This window comes from Sander vitreus, chromosome 6 (genome assembly GCF_031162955.1).
Source record: "Sander vitreus isolate 19-12246 chromosome 6, sanVit1, whole genome shotgun sequence".
Classification (NCBI taxonomy): domain Eukaryota; kingdom Metazoa; phylum Chordata; class Actinopteri; order Perciformes; family Percidae; genus Sander; species Sander vitreus.
The window spans coordinates 29,175,843-29,199,183 of record NC_135860.1 but is presented as its reverse complement, the minus strand read 5'-3'; the positions used below and the strand labels follow the sequence as shown (position 1 = coordinate 29,199,183).

General features: G+C 41.9%; 1 protein-coding gene across 1 annotated transcript; it reads left to right on the top strand.

Moving 5' to 3' along the window:
* Positions 1 to 384: 384 nt before the first annotated feature.
* On the top strand, positions 385 to 22,821 carry slc6a20 (solute carrier family 6 member 20). The gene is made up of 11 exons (XM_078251938.1): positions 385 to 520; positions 11,183 to 11,323; positions 12,838 to 12,929; positions 13,064 to 13,291; positions 14,174 to 14,284; positions 14,455 to 14,696; positions 17,938 to 18,100; positions 18,770 to 18,971; positions 20,057 to 20,216; positions 20,371 to 20,536; positions 22,648 to 22,821. Exons 1-11 carry the CDS (start codon positions 397 to 399, stop codon positions 22,819 to 22,821), a joined length of 1,803 nt encoding a protein of 600 aa, XP_078108064.1. The 5' UTR covers positions 385 to 396.
* The last annotated feature ends 520 nt before the right edge of the window (positions 22,822 to 23,341 follow it).

Genomic DNA, 23,341 nt, shown 5'->3' with positions numbered 1-23,341 from the left:
TTCCAGTGTGGCCCTTAGTGACATTGAGCTTGACACCCCTGGTATAAATGGTCAAAAGAAAGGGTGATGAAAGAGTTCCCTGAGGTGAACCTGTGTTTGTCATGATCATGTCTGACTTAACTTTTGAGTTCAGCTTAACAAATTGAGACCTGTTCTCTAAGAAATGTAGAATGAAATAGATAAATACACCTGGAACCTACAAGCTAGTTATATAATAACACAAACTGAGAATTGCCCTGTGAGAAAGCCCTCCTCCTCAGAGTGACCGCATAACACTCACAGTGAGCTTATAAAAAGCGTCGGAGGGCGCGCGCTCATCCACTTGTTGTTCTGAGGCTCGGCTGCGGATCGGATCGGAGCACGAGCCTTCCCTGGAGACGTTGACTGGACGCTGACATGGAGAAAGAAGCCAGACCCAGCTGGGACAACCCCTTACAGTTTGTCCTGGCGTGTGTGTCGTATGCAGTCGGATTGGGGAACGTGTGGCGGTTTCCATACCTGTGTCAAATGCACGGCGGAGGTGAGTGACTTATCCCGCGCTGCAGACCTGAGGCTGCACCCAACCACTCAGAAGAGATTTCTGGTGCAGGGGGGCTCGTTTTATCCACAGGTTTATTAACTTGTTGCCTGTAGTCTGAGTCATGCAGGTGGGCTGTTTCTGGCGTAAATGTCCAAAGAACTGGAGTGAATGAGTTATTGTTAGTCAGTCATAAACTTACTGTTTATCAGTAGACTGTTTAGTAGCTTATCTACAGACTTTACAGCTAACTGATGCTGTAGATCAGAGACTAGTTCAATACAATTGAACAACACAAGGGCGTAGGTGTGTGTGTGTGTGTGTGTGTGTGTGTGTGTGTGTGTGTGTGGGGGGTCTTAAAAAGTCTAACATTTCAAAATCAAAATTTTAGCTCATAGAAAGTCTTGTATTTTTTGTAAAAAAAAATAAAATAAATACAGCTAGCTAACTGTCGTAAAGAGTTACTGCAGTACTCAAAAGCCACAACTACTCAAATGCATTACAATAGTTCAGAGCTCCTAGCACAATTTGCTTTATTTCAGCATAAAAAAAAGGGAAAAATCTTGATATCTTTATCTTTATAATTGATAAGCAGCACAACACAAATCACTGAATAGTTGATTAAGTGAACTAAAGGTATGGTGAACCCATACATGTGAAAAAAAAGAGATTCTTTAAGATTATTACCTTTTGAAACATAACCTTTTGTGATGAATGGATACCAACAGATACAGTATCACTAAAAGTATTGTGTTGTAGGTCTTAAATACGTTGAAACAGGTCTTCATTTTCCTACATCCATGCAACTCTACCTCTAATGCTCTTTTTTTTATTTTTTATTCTGTGGTGTTGTAGTTCTTTCTCTAGCTAGTCCTAATATAATTTAGCTGTGTACAACTACTAATGAGACCAACATGCTACTTATATTGCAGCCAATCAGCTTTTATTGTTATTGGCGCAAGTCTCTTTCAGGATTGTTCCACAGACATAACACAAATTTTATTCTTCAGCTATGGGGAAGTGCAAGTTTAGCGATATTTGTAATAAAGGTGGTGATAAAGGTCTTACATTTCTTTCATAATGGTCTTAAAAAAGTCTGTTAATTTCCTGCATTTTGGTGAATTTTTATGCAACAATTTATGTTGCAAATGTCTTTATTTATGTAGGCTAAAAAGGAAATTGTTATTCTCCTGTATTGTTCTAAACTTTCTGCATAGTGAAAACATCACACATGTTATCTTGTTCGGGATGTTTCTTTTTAGGAATCATATAGGCTACATCTCAACAACAAAGGGTTAGGGTTAGTGTTACAGCAACAATTGTTTTTCTTCTATTTCTATGAATATGGTATTTGTCAATGGGGGAGGGGGTTGGAGCTCTGTTTGTAATGCCATGTATTTAATGTAGTCAAACAGGTACACTCCTTTTCAAAGTTTGGCTATTTCTCTGCAAGGAGAGCGATATGAAACCTATTGCACAATTGTATTCACAGTAGAGATGTGATATTACATGTCATATGTGATATTATTGTCCCATGCTCCACGCAGGGCTTTTCAAATCTGGCTTTGTTACTTTAAAGCACTATTTAGTCCAATTTATTACCAGGTAAAAATAAAGTAACGGTAAACACAGGTGCAGCTGATAAAGGGCAGGTATACTCCATATCAGTGGTGGAATGTAGTAATCTACTCCAGTACTGTACTTAAGTCCAAATGTTGAGGTACTTGTACTTTCATTGAGTCTTTTCTTTTCACTTTCTACTTCTACTCCGCTACATTTCAGAGAGAGATATTGTACTTTTTACTCCACTACATTCATCTGACAGCTTTAGTTACTAGTTACTTTACACATTAAGATTGCTGTACACAAAACACATGTAGTTTATATAATCTGATGTTTTATTCTAAATGAAACTAGCCAAGAATATAATGGCCTACAAGTCCAGCTGAAATGATTAGACCATTAAACACTTACTGTTTGGATCCTTCACACTTTCTAAAACGGTAGGAGAGACAGAAAGAAAGATGGAAAGAAAGGAGAGACAGAAAGATGGAAAGAAAGGAGAGACAGAAAGATGGAAAGAAAGGAGAGACAGAAAGAAAGGAAAGAGACGGAGGATTTTTCTTGTGTCCTGAGCATAGTTAATGTGTTTAGATGGGAGATTTTTACATGACATTACATGTCATTTAGCTGACGCTTTTATCCAAAGCGACTTCCAATTAAGTGCTTTCAACCTCGAAGGTGCAAACTCCAGACAACAAGTAGTAAGTGCAAGATTTGTTATGTCTGTATTAGTCCTATACACGGCTCAGTGAACAATGAGCACACTTCAACTGTAATTACTGCCCTGTAAAGAATTTTCATGTAAATTAACAGTAAAATGCTGGCAGCAGAATTGAACAGAACAGTATTCATTATGTCAAATGACTTTACAGCCTGTTACTGTAAAAATAAAATACAGTATACAGTGGTGTGAAAAAGTGTTTGCCCCCCTTCCTCATTTCCTGTTCCTTTGCATGTTTGTCACACTTAAGTGTTTCGGAACATCAAACCAATTTAAACAAAAGTCAAGGACAACACAAGTAAACACAAAATGCAATTTGTAAATGAAGGTGTTTATTATTAAAGGAGAAAAAAAATCCAAACCATCATGGCCCTGTGTGAAAAAAGTGATTGCCCCCCCCTTGTTAAAACATACTATAACTGTGGTTGTCCACACCTGAGTTCAATTTCTCTAGCCACACCCAGGCCTGATTATTGCCACACCTGTTCACAATCAAGGCATCACTTAAATAGGAGCTGCTTGACACAGTAAGGTCCACCAGAAGATCCTTAAAAGCTACACATCATGCCGAGACCCAAAGAAATTCAGGAACAATTGAGAAAGAAAGTAATTGAGATCTATCAGTCTGGAAAGGGTTATAAAGCCATTTCCAAAGCTTTGGGAATCCAGCGAACCACAGTGAGAGCCATTATCCACAAATGGCGAAGACATGGAACAGTGGTGAACCTTCCCAGGAGTGGCCGGCCGCCCAAAATTACTCCCCAAGAGCGCAGCGACGACTCATCCAAGAGGTCACAAAAGACCCCACAACAACGTCCCAAAGAACTGCAGGCCTCACTTGCCTCAGTTAAGGTCAGCGCTCATGCCTCCACCATCAGGAAAAGACTGGGCAAAAATGGCCTGCATGGCAGAGTTCCAAGGAGAAAACCACTGCTGAGCAAAAAAGAACATCAAAGCTTGTCTCAATTTCTCCAGAACACATCTTGATGATCCCCAAGACTTTTGGGACAACATTCTGTGGACCGATGAGACAAAAGTGGAACTCTTTGGAAGGTGTGTGTCCAAGTATATCTGGCGTAGAAGGAACACTGCATTTCATAAAAAAGAACATTATACCAACTGTAAAATATGGTGGTGGTAGTGTGATGGTCTGGGGCTGTTTTGCTGCTTCAGGACCTGGAAGACTTGCCGTGATAAAAGGAACTATGAATTCTGCTGTCTACCAAGAGATCCTGAAGGAGAATGTCCGACCATCTGTTCGTGTACTCAAGCTGAAACGAACTTGGGTTCTGCAGCAGGACAATGATCCTAAACACACCAGCAAGTCCACCACCGAATGGCTGAAGAAAAACTAAATGAAGACTTTGGAGTGGCCTAGCCAAAGTCCTGACCTGAATCCTATTGAGATGTTGTGGTATGACCTTAAAAAGGCCGTTCATGCTCGAAAACCCTCTAATGTAACTGAATTAGGACAATTCTGCAAAGATGAGTGGGCCAAAATTCCTCCAGGACGCTGTAAAAGCCTCATTGCACGTTATCGCAAACGCTTGGTTGCAGTTGTTGCTGCTAAGGGTGGCCCAACCAGTTATTAGGTTTAGGGGGGCAATCACTTTTTCACACAGGGCCATGATGGTTTGGATTTTTTTTTCACCTTTAATAATTAACACCTTCATTTACAAATTGCATTTTGTGTTTACTTGTGTTGTCCTTGACTATTGTTTAAATTGGTTTGATGTTCAAACACTTAAGTGTGACAAACATGCAAAGGAACAGGAAATGAGGAAGGGGGGGCAAACACTTTTTCACACCACTGTATTATGTATGTTTTTACAATTTACAATAAAATACTGGCAGCAGAGATGCCTGCAATACACTGTATTTCTACATACTATATGATTCCCTAATAAAAAATGAAAATGCAGTATATTTGTGTGATTATCTGAATTTACAGTAACATTCTGGTTAGCGGATTGCCAGTAGATTACTTTAAATTCCCAGTTTTCATTGTAGGCAGGCATAATTGATGATAAAATAAGCAAATTTAGCAATTTAAAATATTTAAAATATCAGTCTTTAATGCAATTAACATTATTGCAACATTATTGAACCTTATTGTTTTATAAGCTACAGAAATCGGCGTTATTGTGATTAATTATACAAAATAGGCAATAAACAACTTAGACTATAAATCAAACACTTTTATTTAAAAGGGAAGTGTCAAAAATAAATACTGCTTCTGTAAAAAACAACTGAAAACTTGGATGACCCAGAGAAGCTAACCAAACAGACTGATCTCACAAAGTGGCGTATGTATGACGCTCCAATTCGTATGCCACATGTTGTTCTCGCAATATCACGGCAAGTTCGCGCGATAACACGCCACGTGGCGTCATTTACATCCGCTATATACAGTGTAGACATACACGTGGATAGCTCAAAATGCGTACAGACAACACGCCATTTGGCTTTAGGAAATTGGCGTGTATGTTTATGCTAAGTCATGATGCCATGTTGAACCAAAAGAGACTTTTGAGTAGCCAAATGTCAGACTGCCTCTGACCAAAAAAGAAAGAAACTGATTACACAAGTTATTATAAGTCATTTATTTTACCAAACTTGTAATGGATTCTCCAACTTGGACTCTAGCAACATTTTTTACCAATGATTGACCGAAATATTTGGTAGTATTTGGTGGTACTGTTTATATGGTACCACCGACGGCGACTACATCATATCTGTTTACAATACTCAATACTATTGAATCGCAATAAACGAAAATCGCAATACAAATCCAAACGGCAACCATTTATCAGGGACAATTAAATCCAGACAAAAGCATATCGTCCCAGCCCTAGTAAGAACATTTTGAATTGATTGATTGATTTTATTTGACCACTTAAATATAAAAATATGAAACAGTACTCTGTGTCATACATTAAAATACATAAATAGTCAGAGATGACACACTAAAGCCCAAATACTTATTTCCATTGTGGTCCCTATAAGGGCATGGGGAGTGTGAAACTGTGTATTAAGACCATTTTAAGAACATACTCCTGTCAGGGTTGTATGTTTCTGTATATGTTCTGTTTCCTGTTTTATTTTGTAAGTTCTCTGTTCTCCCTTGTGTTGTCTTGTTTTGCTTCCTGTCTTGTGTTTTCCTGCCTGTTCTGATTGTTCTGCCTTGCTCTGATGTTTTTCACCTGTCCCTCGTTAGTCCTCGTTACCTGGTGTATTTAGTCCCTGTTCTGTCTTTGTCTCTTGTCGGATCATTGTTTGCTGTTTAGGATTTTGTGGGTGAGTTGCTTTTTTTCCTGTCGCTGCATTCCTTGTCGCTGTATTCCCTGTGGTTTTTGATTATTTCGGTTTTCTCTGAGATTTTTTGGAACTCGTTTTTGCTGTGCCAGTTTCTGGACACCTTTTGTTGTAGTATTTTTGTTAATAAATTCTCTACTCTTAACTGAATTGCATTTGGGTCCAAGCCTTGCTACTTACCTCTCTAACAGATCGTGACTGAATGATCCGACCACAAATGGACCCTGCAGTTTTTGAGCCATTCATTCACCCGTTGGACTCTGATGGGGAATTCATGATTACTTTTTATCGCTCTCTGCATGAGGAGGATCCCGCCTTTGCTAGGCACCTCATGGAGGTAGCCTGGCAGGCTGTGGAGCGGGAGCTCAGCCTTCCAGAGCTTCAGCAGCTAACCAGCCCTCCTGTCTCCAAGCCTGTCAGCCTTCGAGAGCTTAATGACTCACCCACCAGCCTGCCTGTTTCTCGACCTACTAGCTTCCTAGCTACAGGTTCTCTGTTCCTGACCCAGTCTGCCTCCTCTCCTGCTTCCCCAGAACTTTTTTCTCTATGCTCAACTACTACCTGTCTAGCGGGCACCCCCAACAGCAAGCAGTCCTTTGAGGGGACCCGCCTGGCTATATTTCCTGGGATTCGTGGAGGCCGAAGACAGAGGAAGGGAAAACATGGCTCCCAACGCCATGCCCTGCATCAACCTCTTGTCGGACCAGAGCCCGTGCTGTTCAGCGGACCAGAGCCCGTGCTGTTCAGCGGACCAGAGCCCGTGCTGTTCAGCGGACCAGAGCCCGTGCTGTTCAGCGGACCAGAGCCCGTGCTGACCGGTGTTACTGTTCCTGAGTCTACCAGTGTTCCTGAGCCCGAGTTGACCATTGTTCCTGAGTTGACGTGCAGCCTTCCAGAACCCCAGCTGACGTGCAGCTTTCCAGAGTTCCAGCTGACGTGCAGCCGCCCAGAACCGCCTTTGCCTCCAGCCTTCAGAGGGGATTCGCCTTCGCCGACGGCCGCCAGAAGGGTTCTGCCTTTGCCGCCGGCCTTCAGAGGCGATTCGCCTTCGCCGCCGGGCGCCTGAAGGATTCGGCCTTGCCTTTCTAACAGATCGTGACCACTCCAGTAAGAACCTTTTGAAAATGTGCATTAATGGAATTTACAATGTCAAAACATTTGGGAATCAACTATAGGCTTTGAGGCTTGTACGTTGAGGTAGGCCTTTCCCTCATAAAATAGTCCCGTGAGGGAGGCATGTTTACTTTTATTTTTATTTATTTTTATTTATTTATTTTTTTAAAAAGGAGTCCTGTGAGGTCAGCTCACTGACCTATATGAAGTCCCATTCAAACTCAAAGAGGTTCTTCAGTAGTGTGGACACATTTGCATTCACTGTGGCAGTCTTCTAGGAGACAACCTTGCCCCAGATGGCCTTTTGATCCTCTCTGCGGATTGATACCAATAAAGCACCTGAAATCACAATAGTATAAGATCATAGACTAAATGGGGAAACATTTTTTTTATAACATAAGGTCATATGGGTGTTTGGTGTTTAAGCCCCCAATGTCGTCTTCCAGGCAGCGCTTCCTGGAAGGCACTAGGATTAGGCAATGGTTAGGTGCCTTGAAGTTGACGGTCGCAGCGCTGCCTTGAAGTAGACGTTGGGGGCTTAAAACACCATTGAGCGGTCATATGAGCTACTAACCGGTATGGATATCATGAGGTATTTTTGTGTAATTCTGCTGCCTAATTTTCCTATCAGACTTTTCTAGATCTTGGAACTATTTTATATGTGTAAAATTGACCACTCACTGGAGTCAATTAACCTGTTACACCTCGAATCAAACTTATAGGCGGTGTGATATGGGAATTGGCTCTACTGCATAATAATTTGGGCGGGGGGCAGTAGCTCAGGCCATAGTAGTTGGGTTGTCAATAGTCAGGGATGACACAATAAAGCCCAAAGATTCATTTCCATTGTGGTCCCTATAAGGGCACGGGGAGTGTGAAACTGTGTATTAAGACCATTTTAAGAACATACTCCTGTCAGGGTTGTATGTTTCTGTATATGTTCTGTTTCCTGTTTTATTTTGTAAGTTCTCTGTTCTCCCTTGTGTTTTGTTTTGCTTCCTGTCTTGTGTTTTCCCGCCTGTTCTGATTGTTCTGCCTTGCTCTGATGTTTTTCACCGGTCCCTCGTTAGTCCTCGTCCCCTGGTGTATTTAGTCCAGGCCATAGTAGTTGGGTTGGCAACCAGAGGGTCACTAGTTCAAGTCCCAGTATGAACCAAAGTACAGAGTGTGGAGTGGTAGCTGGAGAGATGCCAGTTCACCTCCTGGGCACTGCCAGGTGCTGTAAATTGTAATTTCCCCACTGGGATCAATAAACAGTATAAATGAAATGAGTACACTAGAGAATATTTTCAAGTAATTGAGATCGGACAGGAGCATTAAAAGCAGTATAACTTGATAAGTGAATTCTTGTGTGAAGGTTTCATGTTCTTTGGGAGTTGTAGCTTGAAATGTTTTTGTTACCTGACCCCATGTTCTGCTAATTGTTTTAATAAATGAACAGCTAGCAGGAAGATTTCTGATTACAGGACTGCCTGCCTGAGTTAATGTCTGTGTCAATACCAGTAATTATTGTATATAGTAACTAATACCATCTTTGTTAAAAAAATCCAAAATATATATTTAAGTTTGAAAAGTAATAATTTGTGGTTATCAGGTTTCAAGAATTGCAATTGTCCAAAAAATAATCTATAATAACGCAAGGAAAATTGAGTCTTTCATCTGAATTCCAGAGTGCAGGCCGCCTCTTCTTGATACTGAAGGTTGAATCGCAAACACAGCAGCAAGTCCTGTCAAAGTTTGCCGTGATGCCCTCACATATGACACAGCCCTCACGGGTTATCATGTTGCTTCCAGTCATGACTTACCCCGTTCCACCTGAAACTTCAAGTAATAGCAACATCAGCATGCATCTCACTTGTGTAACATCTGTAAACTAAAGAAGAAAGGTTGATCTGATATACGAGGCAGTATCAGGCGAGGACTTGCAGGTAGATTGAGGGTTGTCTCAATATCAGCGGCGGTAGCAGACACCTGTAGGGAATAAATAAAGACATAGTAAGATAGTTTGTGTATCCTCGAAGTGAAAGAAGTAGGCATAGTTTCCTTAACCACACATTTGTCTTTATGTCTGTAAGTGTGACACTTACAGGTTTCTAAACATCAGTTTGATTTCAAACATATTTGCTTATGCAAACTATGAATATGAATAAAATTACGATTAAGCAAACCAAAAATAAGGACGTGCCATCTGCAGCACACACGATTGCTGCAGATGACATGTCCTCCGATATGTTACGAAATGAGTACTGTAGTGTACTGCAATTTAAAACATTAGCATACTGTTATGGCTCTCTTTTCTTTTTTTTTCTTTTTGCCATAGGTGTTATACAAATAATTACAAAAACCCACAAACCTTACATAACCCAAATGAGTGTAAGAGACATGTAACATACAGTATACAAAGACTATTTGACATACATAAACAGAGCTTGTGAACACAAAAAACATAAAACATATAAAGACAGTATTTGACTAAATGCTACAGGGGACAGTTTACAGTCAGGGTGGGGGAGGTGCGTGTGTGTATGATGAGTGTTTTTGTGATTATAGAATGGGGAGGAGTGGGGCGTCCAAGTGCGCATAATGCCAGAACCACCCCACTTCCCACTTTGTGCTTTCTTTTCAAATGGACCACCCCACAATGCATTGCTAACTACAGCACAAATCTGTATTACATAAATACAGTAAATTAGTGTTGAAAATTGGCTGTAAATTAACAGCAGTTGCTTACAGTGTACTTTATAAAATCTGATGTTTTATTCTACATGAAACTAGCCAACAATATAAGGGCCTACAAGTCCAGCTGAAATGATTAGACCATTAAACACACAACTGTTTGGATCCTTCACACTTTCTAAAATGGGAGGGGAAACAGAGACAGAAGGAAAGACGGAAAGAAAGAAAGGAGAGACAGAAAGAAAGAAAGGTGAGACGAAAGAAAGGAGAGACAGAAAGAAAGGAGATACAGGGAGATTTTTACATGACATTACATGTCATTTAGCTGACGCTTTTATCCAAAGCGACTTCCAATTAAGTGCTTTCAACCTCGAAGGTGCAAACTCCAGACAACAAGTAGTAAGTGCAAGATTTGTTATGTCTGTATTAGTCCTATACACGGCTCAGTGAACAATGAGCACACTTCAACTGTAATTACTGCCCTTCATGTGACAGCTGGCTCTCAAGCTTGGATAGGGACTAAATTAATTTATTGGTTCACCAACTCCACAAAATGCAGTCAAAATCAATTAGTGCTCAGAAATTGCAAGTGATCAATACAAAATATAACATTTAGCAATGCCAACAAAATAATTATCATTTTAAAATGTTACTAACAAAAACTAATAAACATGTCTTTAATGCTGCAGGGCTTCAAATTTCACTTTATGCTTATAAAACGCACATAAACTTCACCCCCTGGAAGTTGAGGGGAATCACAAAACCGCTACATGCACAACATTTTATCGTTTCTTTAGTTTTCATGATGCTACTAGTATTATCTTTCAGTAAAATCCGTGCTATATGTACTCACATTTTGAGTAAAACCTGCGGGACACATTCTCTGCTCGGGTCAAAACTGACCCATTTTCAAAAAGTTTCTCTATCAGAAATGTGGGTTTCTTTTGACCACATTTTAAAACAAAATAACATGGATGGTTCACTACAACGCTCTTCACAAGTAAATTTTTTTTCAATTTTATAGCATGTAAAGAAACATTGATAATAGAACGTTGAAAAAGCACAGAAAAAAGTGACAAAAAATTGGGGGAAAAAGTGACAAAAACTTTGAAAAAAGTGACAAAAACATTGGTAAAAGTGACAAAAAAAAAAAAGGTTGAAAAAGACGACCAAAACGTTGCTTGGTCAATAGGGAAGACAACACAATAGCAGCAACAGTCATTATGTGAATGGACATGTTTGTAATTTTTAATACTTTACTATGTTTCCACCATCAGGGGGATTCTTGATTCCGTATTTCATCATGCTAATACTGGAGGGAATCCCTTTATTCTACTTGGAGCTTGCCATTGGTCAGAAGATGAGGCTTGGCAGCATCGGGGCGTGGACTGCCATCAGCCCTTATCTGGGGGGAGTCGGTAAGTGCTGGCTAAACTAACTGACTGTGCTTGTGATAAAGGTAATAATAATAATGATACATTTTATTTATCAACACCTTTCATAGCACTCAATGACATCTTACAGTTAAAACTAGCAAAAACGGCTAATATAGTTAAAAAGGCAAATGTAATTAAAACAAACACATTTAAAAATTAAGATAGAAAATTAAAAGAAAGCAATATATCCATGAATCCGATGGAGAGTGGAGTTATGTGGGATAGGCCTTTCGGAATAGGTAAGTTTGGAGGGTGGTTTTAAAGGTGGGGAGAGAGTCTATGGTACGGATGGATGGTGGGAAGGAGTCTTTTTTTTTTAAGATTATTTTTTGGGCATTTTTAGGCCTTTATTGACAGCTGAAGAAATGAAAGGGGATTGAGGGGGGGGATGACATGCAGCAAAGGGCCGTAGGTCAGAGTCGAACCCTGGCCCGCTGCGTCGAGTAGTAAACCTCTATATGTGGGCTCCCACTCTACCAACTGAGCTACACGGGAGCCCAGTGGGAGGGAGTCTTAAAGGCGAGCTGAATGGCTGAAGTCTCTAAATCCCATTGTGGACAGGCGGGCAGAAGGAGTGGAAAGCAGTGAGGAAGAGGAGGATCGGAGAGTTGTAGAGTGTAGGGCTGAAGCAGTTCAGAGAGGTATGGAGAAGCGAGATTATGGAGGGCTTTGAAGGTGAGGAGAAGAATCTTAAAGTCAATACGGTATTGGACAGGGAGCTAGTGCAGTTGTTTGAGGAGTGGAGTTATGTTTTCAGTGGATGGGATGGCTGGGGGTTCTGGTTGTGCGGGATGGGGGATGGGGAATCCATTTTTAGATGCATCGTGATTCTCTCTTGAGAGATTATGTCTCGATGCAGAAAGGTCAATAATCTGAAATTTAGAAAACATTTGAGAGACGTATTGCTTTTGAACGCTGTTGAGCAAAGCAAAACTCTGGCGACTCTTGACTTTGTTAGGCCCAGCTCATGGGACGTGGTTTCTACGTCGCAGAGCTTTGACCCCATTGATGACTCACATGGACAAACTGACATTAAAGAAGTATGGGTTAAAGGTGCAGTAGGTAAGCCTTATAAAGCTAACTTTCTGTCATATTTGCTGAAACTGACCCAATGTTCCAGTAGAACTACATGAAGCAGGTCATTTTTAAAAAAACTCCAGCTCCTCTGGCTCCACCTACAGCCTGTAGTAAGATTTGCAAAAATCCACAGCTCCCTGTTCAGATGTACCAATCAGGGCCACGGGGGGGTGTCTAACTGCGTGTCAATCACGCAGCGAACGCATTCATTCTCCCTTGTGGGGGGAGGGGCTTAGGAGACCGTTTTGGGCTTTAGCGGAAAGGGGGGAGGGACTGGGAAGTTGTCGATGTTCACATTTTTTGGCTAAGTCCTGGATCTTCACAATCCTACATACAGCACATTTAATGGGTGGTTGTTGAATATGTAAAATGGGAAACACATTGTCCCTTGATTTTTATGTATAATTCTCTCGTTTTAGGTCTCGCTAGTGTCGTGACATCTCTGTATCTGTGTCTCTATTACAACGTCATCAATGCCTGGAGTTTCTGGTACCTCTTTCATTCATTTCAAGTGAGCTTCTAATTAACAAACTGCTGTTGTTTTTTTCAGTAGCCGATACTATACAGTGTATATACAAAATGTTGGATGTCGTTTGGACACTAAGGTAACACGCCTCTACTGTTCTGCGTTCACTCCCATGGCAGTCAGTGCTGCCCTGGGCAGACTGCCCCATCAACTCCAACAGGACCGGTTTCATAGAGGAGTGTGAAACGGCTACATCGACTCAGTACTTCTTCTACAGGCAAACACTGGACATCTCTTCTTCTATTCAAGAGAACGGAGGTATTCATACAGGCCAGGCACTCTGCCTCCTGCTCGCTTGGGGGATCACCTACATGTTCATTGTCCGAGGAGTAAAGTCAACTGGAAAGGTAAGAGAGCTCCAAGTCCCTCAAATGCATACGCACTGTCAGGTATTCCTCTCTGCACATGTCAGGTCTAGTCTGCCAGTCACATCTGACAACTTTTAAGAGACACTTAAAAAAATCAAGGACTGGAAAAATGGTTTAAGGCAACGGGTTTCCACGCAAATTTCTAGCAAAGTCAACTAATACAGCATAACAGTGTAGTAACTTAATTACACATTTGTTAGCCGTATGAAAGGTCTTTTGTCATACAATCACAGGAACTAACAGTTTACATATTTTCGTAGTCCTGCAGTCCCATCACGCTCACTTTTTTTTGCCCAGACTGGAGGGGTGATAATGGGGATCTGAAAAAGTTGTCCAACATGCCGCCCCCTGGCATGCCTGAACTTTGACCCTAGTATATATACACAGTCTTCCACATCCGGGATAGCTCCGTCGCTGCTGGAAGTTGCCGCATGTCGCTTCTTTTCAGCCGGATGTCCGTCCCCTTCCTCTTTCTTTGTGTTGGCGTTCTAAACTCTGGTGGATTTCTGAGGACTATGGTTAACTGCTCCTCAGATCTCTGCAGGGTAAATCCAGACAGCTAGCTAGACTATCTGTCCAATCTGAGTTTTCTGTTGCACGACTGAAACTACTTTTGAACGTACACACATTCCACCAAAACAAGTTCCTTCCCGAGGCTATTTTGCAGCGGCACCGTGGCTCCGTCCGGCACCGCCCAAGACGATTGTGTTGGTTTAAAGAAATGCCAATAAACCAAAGCACATTTTTCTCCCATCCAGGAATGCAGTGTGGACTAGCCAGACCTTCCTCTGAAGTGCTGGAGCTAGGTCTGGCATAGCGAGACTACTCTGACCCTAACTTTGTGTTTGGCTCAATCTGTAGGTGGTGTACTTCACATCTACATTTCCATACGTAGTGCTCTTCATTTACCTGATCCGGGGCGTCACACTTCACGGTGCCATCAATGGTGTCATATACATGTTCACACCCAAGGTAAGGTTGTGTTGGAATTGGGTCAATAGGCTTACAGACATATATGGATGCTTTGCATTACAGCCGAGACGCTACCTAACAAACTGCTGGCACACTGCGTGTGTGTGTGTGTGTGTGTGTGTGTGTGTGTGTGTGTATGTGCGTGTGTGCCTGCGTTTGTCTGCTTCCAGATGGAACAGCTTGCCAACCCCACTACCTGGATCAATGCAGCCACTCAGATCTTTTTCTCTCTGGGTTTGGGTTTCGGGACGCTCATAGCTTTTGCCAGCTACAACCAGTACAACAACAACTTTGAGCGCCAGGCCATCGTTGTTTCCCTCATCAACTGTGGAACCTCCATCTTTGCCAGCATCGTGACCTTTGCTATCTATGGGTTCAAGGCCACTGTCAACTATGAGAACTGCCTGGAGAGGTGTGTGTGTTTTCTGCTAATGTGTATATGTGAGTGCACCCTTACACCTCTGTGAGTGTGTGTGCCTTTAAAATGTAAACAAAAGGTGTGTGTGTGTGTGTGTGTGTGTGTGTGTGTGTGTGTGTGTGCAGAGCTCCAACTAATTTTACAAAAAAGACAAAAAAGCAAGGCTGATCCATGACACCAATACAAAATAAGACAATACAATGTCAGTGACACCATGAGGTTGTAAACAGAGGCAGAGAGGCTGTATGTTTGGCATGTGTATGTTTAATTGTGTGTGTGTGAGGTTGGTTTAAAAAAAAAAAAAGGAGGATGAGTGGGGGTGCAACATAGAAGTGTTCCTTCATTCCTTCGTACCTTGTTTCTGCATTATTATTAATTTCTTATGTAGATCACTTGCATGAGGTAATTGCTAGCTGCAGGTGGATGTCAGAAGGAAATTATGGCAGGTGTCTTTACAAAAACAGGATTAATAGGGCGTTATAGGAACACAAAGGAAGGAGATTGAGACGATGAAAGAGATCAGCAAATATACTGTTTATCACAACATAGATTATTTAGGCGGTCATTGGTGTAGCAAACTAAAAAGTGAGGTAGATGCAATAAATATAAGGAAGGAAAAGAATGGGGTGTGAGTTAGTGTATGTATGTGTGTGGGTTGAATGTGCAAGTGAAGAGTATAGGGATCTGTAGGAGCATGTTAGGCATAAGAGATTAAGATTGAAGGAAGTTTATGAGTGGCGACCATGTTTTATCAAAGTATTTCTGTAGTTCTGTACTGTTGTGTGGATGTAGTTGCTCTTGAGGAAAAACTCATCCGTCAAGACACTGAAGAAGACTTTACCCTCCACGCTGAGCACAGGATGAATCTGAACTGCTCCAGGTTAATCAAGTTCTCCTGCTTGGGAATCCAGATGTCCCCAGTGTGTCTTCACGGTTCCCCCTGTACCAAATGACCTGCAAGATCTTCCAGAGCTTAAAGGAGCTTCAGGCAGCCCCTGTACATCTTGTAGAGTCCTCTGCTGGGTCCTGGGGCAGTCCTGGGCTGCACTGATTCCTGGACTTCCTTCCAGGTGGGCTTACTCACATAACCTCCATTGTGAGGGCTCTGTGGGGCCCCAGCTTTTGTTCTCTTGCCTGATCACTCAGGATGATGCAGAGGAAGTGGTCAGTCTCTATTTTTTAGCATGCGACTCGGCCGTTGTGTTCCTGTCCTAAAAGTCATTGAACAGGTTAGCTATAAAGACCGTCTGCTCTGTACCCAGCCTTTGAACATAGCGGCCAAACAGTGGCATTGCAACCGCCTTGTCCATCACGTGATGCCATTGGGCACAAAAAGACTTTTTCCCCATAGACTAACATGGCGAAAGAGACGTTTGTAAATCAGTGGATCATTTTTTTTCGAGCATCTCACCGCTCGTAAAATGACTTGTTTCACAATCAGAATTTGATCCATTCAGTCCAATAACATTTAGAAAGTCTAGAAGAGCCGCACAATTAAATCATTTAACCCCATTAAATCCCCATTCCCCAGCCGGCGGAGGTCTCTAGTAGAGCTGAAGATCTTTGTCTTAATTTCTATAATTTTTTTTAATTTTACACAGGCTCGGGTGGGGCTCGGGCTTGCGCTCCGGGTTGCGCAGTTAATGAGCGATCAGGTGACGCGTTTCAATTAGCGCGAAAATGGATGCTGAGGAGGTGAAACGGAGGCTGGCCTCTGGAGGACTTATTTTATTTCTTTTTTCCAACTTCCAAGTGGCCTGTAGCCTACGTTAGTCATCAATAAATGATGTTAAAAAATGTATAAATGACTCATTCTTGACAAAAGGCAAAAGAGCTGTGTGCGTGCGCACATTTGAATAATGTTGGGGTGCAAATGGGTTCGGGCTTTTAAAAAGCTGTCAATCTAAATGTACTTGTCGGGCTCGGGCCTTGTCGGGCCTAACTTTTAAGGCCCCATTTACAACTCTAGTCTCTAGTGCGCCTGCTCTATGGGCCGCACAGTGAGGAAGCAGCGCCAATCATCCGAGTCATTTTAAACGAGGAAGTTGAACTTTTTTGGCTTCATGCGTCACTGAGCAACTCTCATAGGAATGAACAGGACTCTGCCTCCAACGCTGGATCCAGGTCTGATTATACATCCATGGTCACGATGCTTACTGAGATCTGGTGGTCTTCTCCTCTCCAACACAGAACCTCTCTCAGTGTAACTCACAATGATTGTAGACACTGTCTGAAGCCATCTGTCAGCGTCTCTTTTGTCTGATGCTTCGATAATTCTGCCTGCATCCTCATCAAACATGCTCTCTGATGGCTGGCTGGAGGCCACTTGATCCGGCGCTGTTGAACTACTTTGTTTGGACCTTCTGGTGCTTGAAGGTTCTGGGACTGTGGGGTGACTCGGACCTGGCTCCTCCTGCGTCTCACCAGGAGTGGATCCTGTGTGCTGCCTTGCTCTCTTCCGGGTCCAAGCATTTCATTCTGGCCTGTTGGATTTTAAAACTTGTTCTTGCAGAACTTGCTGCAAATGCATCTTTTACTCGTTGTCGATCCTCAGTTTGTCATGTTTGTCGTCCTTAGGTCCATCCTTTTGGGGTACTCCTTCTCCCCCCCTCTCAGGTTTGTCTGTAGCTTCCTTGGGTTCTTCTCCACAGAAGATGCAGGTTGGGCTGCTACCCCTCCCTGTTCCGGTTGCTGTCTTTCCGAGCTGTCAACTATCTTTCCGGCAGTCACTAGTCTTTTCCAAGTGGTCACCAGCCTGTTCCTGTGTGTCACTGGCTCAACAGTTGCATGATTCAAATATACATCCTAAGATGATAAATATAGCCAAAAAGTTTATTTCAATCTATCTAAAGACACTGAGACTTGGGCATACTATTTTTTAATTACCAAGAACTCTAGATTTACATTTGCAATTTACAATTTTAGGGTTCATTTATTTAGACCAAATAACCTTGTATGTTTAACTTTTTTTTTATTTTCAACACAGTCTGTTAGTATGTTTAAATCCTCTCCAGAACAAAATAGATGCTTGTCTCCTTAAAGCTAGCAGGTACACATTGAGTAAAGACATTTTTGGCATATTGTTTACTTCTAAATGTGCACTACTAGCCAAGGATGATATATAGGCATCATTTGTAGGGTTGATGTGATGCGGAACTATACTGTGCTGGTGCTTAATTATCTGGGTTAAGACAGTGTAGTCCTCATGTAACGTTCCTGTTTTTCCCTCTTCCAGGACACGCTTACTGCTGCTGAACACCTTTAGTCTAGCAGAGGACAGCATCACCGTGGACAGTCTCTCCAGCTGGATTGACAGGCTGAACACAACGTACCCAGAGCAGTTTGCTGAACTCACCAACAAACTGGAAGACTGTAACCTGGAAAGAGAACTAGACACTGTATGTTCCACATCATTACAGTGTAATATGCATAATTATTCATAGAATGAGAATACAAACATGGGTTTTGGGAGACACAAAACATTAAAAAATAAATAGATAGGAACAGTACATTAAATAATTATAATTATTGGAGAAAATTCAGTACCTCTGCTGGTCTTTTAGTTGTGATTCAAAGACATTTCCTTTACATAACTAAAGACATTTGCACCATAACTTGAGGCAGAAATGGCACAAATTGGGGCGGCCTCTAGCTCACCCAGTAAGAGCGTTCGCCCCATGTTGGCTGAGTCCTGCAGCAGGGTTTGAATCCGACCTGCTACCCTTTGCTGCGTGTCATCCCCCATCTCTCTCCCCCTTTCATGTCTATCCACTTTCAAATAAAGGGAAAAGTATAATCTTTAAAAAATAAATGGCACAAATTGTTGAAGAAAAAAATCACCAGAATGCAGAGAATTATGTATTTGACGTTCAAAATTTCAATTTTGCTCAAAAGTGGAAATCTCAACCCCCTGCAATGTTGAACCCAACGTTACGCCCTTGGCCTTAGATAAAGAAGTACCTCAGTAAACTAGACAAGACTAAACCTAAACAATAACTTTGCAATTAAGCCCCTAGCCAGTCCACTCCGGTCATGAACAGTTTGCCTCTCTCTGTTGTCTGTGTCAGGCGGTGGAGGGGACGGGTCTGGCCTTCATTGTGTACAGCGAGGCCATAAAGAACATGCCACTGTCCCAGCTGTGGTCAGTGCTCTACTTCTTCATGCTCCTGCTGTTGGGAATGGGCAGCATGCTGGGGAACGTCACGGCCATCATCACCCCGCTGCGAGACTTCAAGCTGGTGTCCAAAATGAGCAACGAGCTGCTCAACGGTGAGATCCAGGCCCATGTCGAGGGATAAGGTTGCCGCCATCAGCCTGTGCTGCTGGTTTATATAGTCCCAATAAGCTAATGTTATATGGGTGCTGTTCAGTGGTGTAGAAGTACTTGGATCATTTACTAAAGTTAATATACTAATGCCACAGTGTAGAAATACTCTGTTACAAGTAAAACAAATTCTGCATTCAAAATGCTAATTACTATAAGTAAAAGCACAAAAGTAGCAACATTAAAATAAACTTAAAAAATAGCAAAAGTGAAAGTCCTCATTCTAATAGTAAGTAATACTAATACTAAGATTAATATATGATATGATTGTATTATAGGCTAATGATTGCTGCATTTATGTGTTTATCAGTTTAATGTTGCAGCTGGTAAACGTGCAGCTCATTTTAATGACTTTATTAAACACATCATTTATTAGCTGATTATATTTGTTTTAATAATCAGAACCTGTAAAGTAATTAAATCTGTCAGATTAATGTGGTGCAGTAAAAAGTACAATATCTCCCTCTGAGATGTAGAGGAGTACAAGTAGAAAGGAGCAGATAATAAAAGGTACAACTACCTCACAATGTTATGCTATGTTAATGTTAAATGAGTTACTTTCCACCGCTGGTGCTGTTCTGCCGTGAGACTGGGTTGGATAAAGTGTGCTGTTTACCCTGCAGTAAAAAGAAGCAGGAGACCTATCTCTCCACAGTATAGTCTGCTAAATTCCCAGTTTAATCAGCACTGGTTTAAAGGAAGCAATCTGACATTTTGGAGAGAAAAAAAGTCAACATCATACAACCAGGGCACAGTAATATCAACAAATAGCTACATTTGTGTCAGGCTGTGGTGGATGCAGAGTGAGGGCACAATGTTCAAAAAAACCTAAAAGATGTGAGGAAAAAAGAATGTGGAACAATTAAATTGGAAGTGACCCCCTTGCTCCCACATCACTTTATATACACATGCCTGCTGCAATCTAGTGTGTGTGCAATGCAGCGGATGTTAAAACCTACTGATTGCAGATGTGTGTGTGTGTGTGTGTGTGTGTGTGTGTGTGTGTGTGTGTGTGTGTGTGTCCTTGCAGGCTTAGTGTGTGTGTTTTGTCTGCTGCTCGGCCTGGGCTTCACCACCACCTCAGGGAATTACTGGTTCACCATGTTCAACGACTACGGCGCCAATTTCTCCCTGCTGTTCATTGTCCTCATCGAGGTCATATCTGTCAGTTACATCTACGGAATCAAAAGGTTGGTGGACGTGTGTGTGTGTGTGTGTGTGTGTGTGTGTGTGTGGGTCCGCCTTCAGTTCAGCTTTGCTCTGGCTCAACTAGTGTTGCCACAAGTGCAAAAGAATCCAAATACATAAAAAAATGCAAAATAAAACATAATCTACTCATTTTAGGTTTGAAAAAGACATAGAAGACATGCTGGGTTATCGTCCCAACTGGTACTGGAAGATCACGTGGGCCGGGATCAGTCCTCTTCTCCTCATCACCCTCTTCATCATCTACATTGTCAACTACATCCAGGGAGGGACGCCCACCTACCAGGCATGGAACAAAGAGCTGGTGAGCTGTGGCATTCTTCTTCTCCATTACGGACAGTGGTGTAGTCTAATGTATTGTAGTGGGTTTACTGCACTGTATATGTTGGCCAGAATCTGCCTTTTTGGTAGTCCGGGGGAGGGGGGGGTGGGTTTATTTAGCCTATGCGAAGAAGAAAAACACAGATGACAATGCAATATATATAAAAAATATAATGGAAAGTATGTTGTTATGTCATTGGGCATTTTTAAGTGGGTATATGGGAATCCTGGAGCTTTCTTAGTAGTCTACGTGATACCTGCGTATCACGTAGACTACGCCACTGTATACAGGAGGTCTTATACATTCAGGCTGGTGCAAATATGTGCACAGGGTTCAAAATGATCTACTAGCCAAATGCTGGTTCACTAGCAAGGACCACACCATCAACCAGATACGTTTTGAACAATTTCGTAATGAAAGATGATTTGAATGCAAGACGTAAAGTCGCTTAGAGTCATCAGTTGACGTCGACTGCATTGTGGGGAGGCTTCGGTAGGGAATCTGCCATAGCACCCGGGTACGACGGACCCCCTTAGGACCTAAAGAGGAGGACAAAGGGGAGAGCAGAAAGAGGGTGGAAGGGAGGGGTGCAGAATGCAAGAGCGAATGAGAGGAGATTGGATCGGAGATAGGATCACCACTGTGTTTAGATTGCAGTTTAGGCAGTCCAAGCAGGACCACATTGGCTCGGATACACAGTATAATGCTAATGTTGTCTTTTGAACCTTTGGCTTTGTTAGCCTTTTCTAGGAACATGATATGATAACACCAACATGTCTAAGTAGGAACCAAAAGCAGAATATGTTTTACTTCTACTATAACCTATTCAATAAGCCAAAGCTACTTTATGTGAGTAACAATATGCATGAGAAATGTTTGTTTGGATCAGCTGACTGTGACTGGCGAGAGGCTGTGGTCAGACAAGACTCTTTCTTAATACGGACTATAAGAGCATTAGGTCAAAGTCCCCCCAGGCTGCATTATTTGTGTGAACTAACCTAGCTGTAGGTAAAAGAGGACAATGTTGAATTTGGACATGAACAGTGCAATAGCTTATTATTAAATATTAACTATGAAAAGACAAGAATGTAAACATAATAGAATTGCTTGACAAACAAGAAAAGAAATAATATACTTTAAGAACAATATATAACAGGGAATAAGTTATAAGATGTAGATGTTATGACCAGAATCCAGATTGTGTGTAGGAGAGCTAATATAGCCTATAAGACAGTCAGGTGTACAGCAGACAAAGTGATATAATGGTGGTAGGGGCTGAGAGAGACAGGCTCATGCTGAAAAGTCCATTTCTCCCCTCCCCCTTTGTGCGGTATTGAAGAGTTGGATGGCGCTGGGGACAAAGGACCTCCTCAACCTGTCTGTTGAGAATGACAGTGACAGAAGTCGGCCACTGAACATGCTCCTCCGGTGGCGGTCATTGTCCATGATCGCCAGCATCCTACTCATGGTCCAAACACCAAATAAGATTAATACAATTATACACTGTACCGTTTCAGAGAAACTGGTAAAAGAGCAAAAATACCAATATATCCAGGTAGGATGTCTGAGCTTATATACACAGCTATAGTATAGCTATATAGCAATGGACTGCAGATGTGAATTCTAAGCATGCTGATGTCAAGTTATCACAAGATACGTTACCACACAGAGCTTAAAGTTGGACTGGGGCAACCAGAATACGTTAATCACTAGTTTGAGAACTAACTTGGTATAGGACTAAGTTAGTAAGTTGAGTCAGTAGCCGTCTGTGTGTGTGTGTGTGTGTGTGTGTGTGTGTGTGTGTGTGTGTGTGTGTGTGTGTGTGTGTGTGTGTGTGTGTGTCTCTCTCTCTCTCTCTCTCTCTCTCTCTCTCTTCACTAAAAGGTGGTCTGCACTGCAGTGGCTTTGTGGATGAATGTTTGATATACTGCTTGCATATGAGAGTATTTAGAAATACAGGAGCAGGGGCCATTTACATCACTGGCACCAAAACATGACTTGTGATTCTAGAAAATTCAAGATGAAACCGATGAATGTTTGCTATTCGGCCGACATGCCTGAAGACATGTGATGTGTCCCTGTTGTTTCCTCAGGGTAAGTCAGTGGTGACGGAGTATCCTGTCTTTGCTCAAGTGTTCATCGGGCTGCTGCTGGTGTCGTCAGTCAGCTGTGTTCCCCTCACAGCTCTGTATGTCTACTGCAGGCAGAGGAAAGATGGAGGGCTTCACAGGAGCCAGCGGACTGTCAGCACACTTTCTACTCAGTGAGCAGACGACCACGCAGCTTCCTTCCCACAGACCTCCACATCTCTGTCAACAGCTGAACACAGCAACACTGAATCAGTTATTTGTGTCGGGTAATTACAGGTGAATGTATCACTGCACGACTTCTCTCAGTATTAAAGTCAAACTTCCCATCAAAACTCTGAACACTGAGAGAGATTCAAGTAGTTTAAAGTTAACCGTGCAACCTGATATCAGTGCAGATAGTTTGTTTAGTTGCCAAACATTAAGAGCAAATGTAAGTCAGTACTTTAGATTCTAGTTGACTAAATTGTCATAATAATAATCAATCAATTTGTATTTGTCACATGGAATATGTTGAATGTATGAAAATATGTAGCTTATGTAGTGTTTGAGTATGTTAGTCATTTTTTCATGTTTTATACGACACAGAAATATCTTAAGGCCTCCTGCACACTGCCTGCGTGGCGTGAGCGTGTCAGCTGCGTGGCGTGTCCGTTTTTATTTCGGCTCCCATGTTAACAGGTTAGAGCTTACACACTAC

What these genes read in the sequence shown, in the direction of transcription:
- slc6a20 (XM_078251938.1), top strand. Translation starts at nt 397, where the DNA reads ATGGAGAAAGAAGCCAGACCCAGCTGGGACAACCCCTTACAGTTTGTC. An exon ending in TATGAGAACTGCCTGGAGAG is followed by an intron (nt 14,697 to 17,937) that starts GTGTGTGTGTTT and finishes TCCCTCTTCCAG; the next exon opens with GACACGCTTACTGCTGCTGA. An exon ending in GAGCAACGAGCTGCTCAACG is followed by an intron (nt 18,972 to 20,056) that starts GTGAGATCCAGG and finishes GTGTCCTTGCAG; the next exon opens with GCTTAGTGTGTGTGTTTTGT.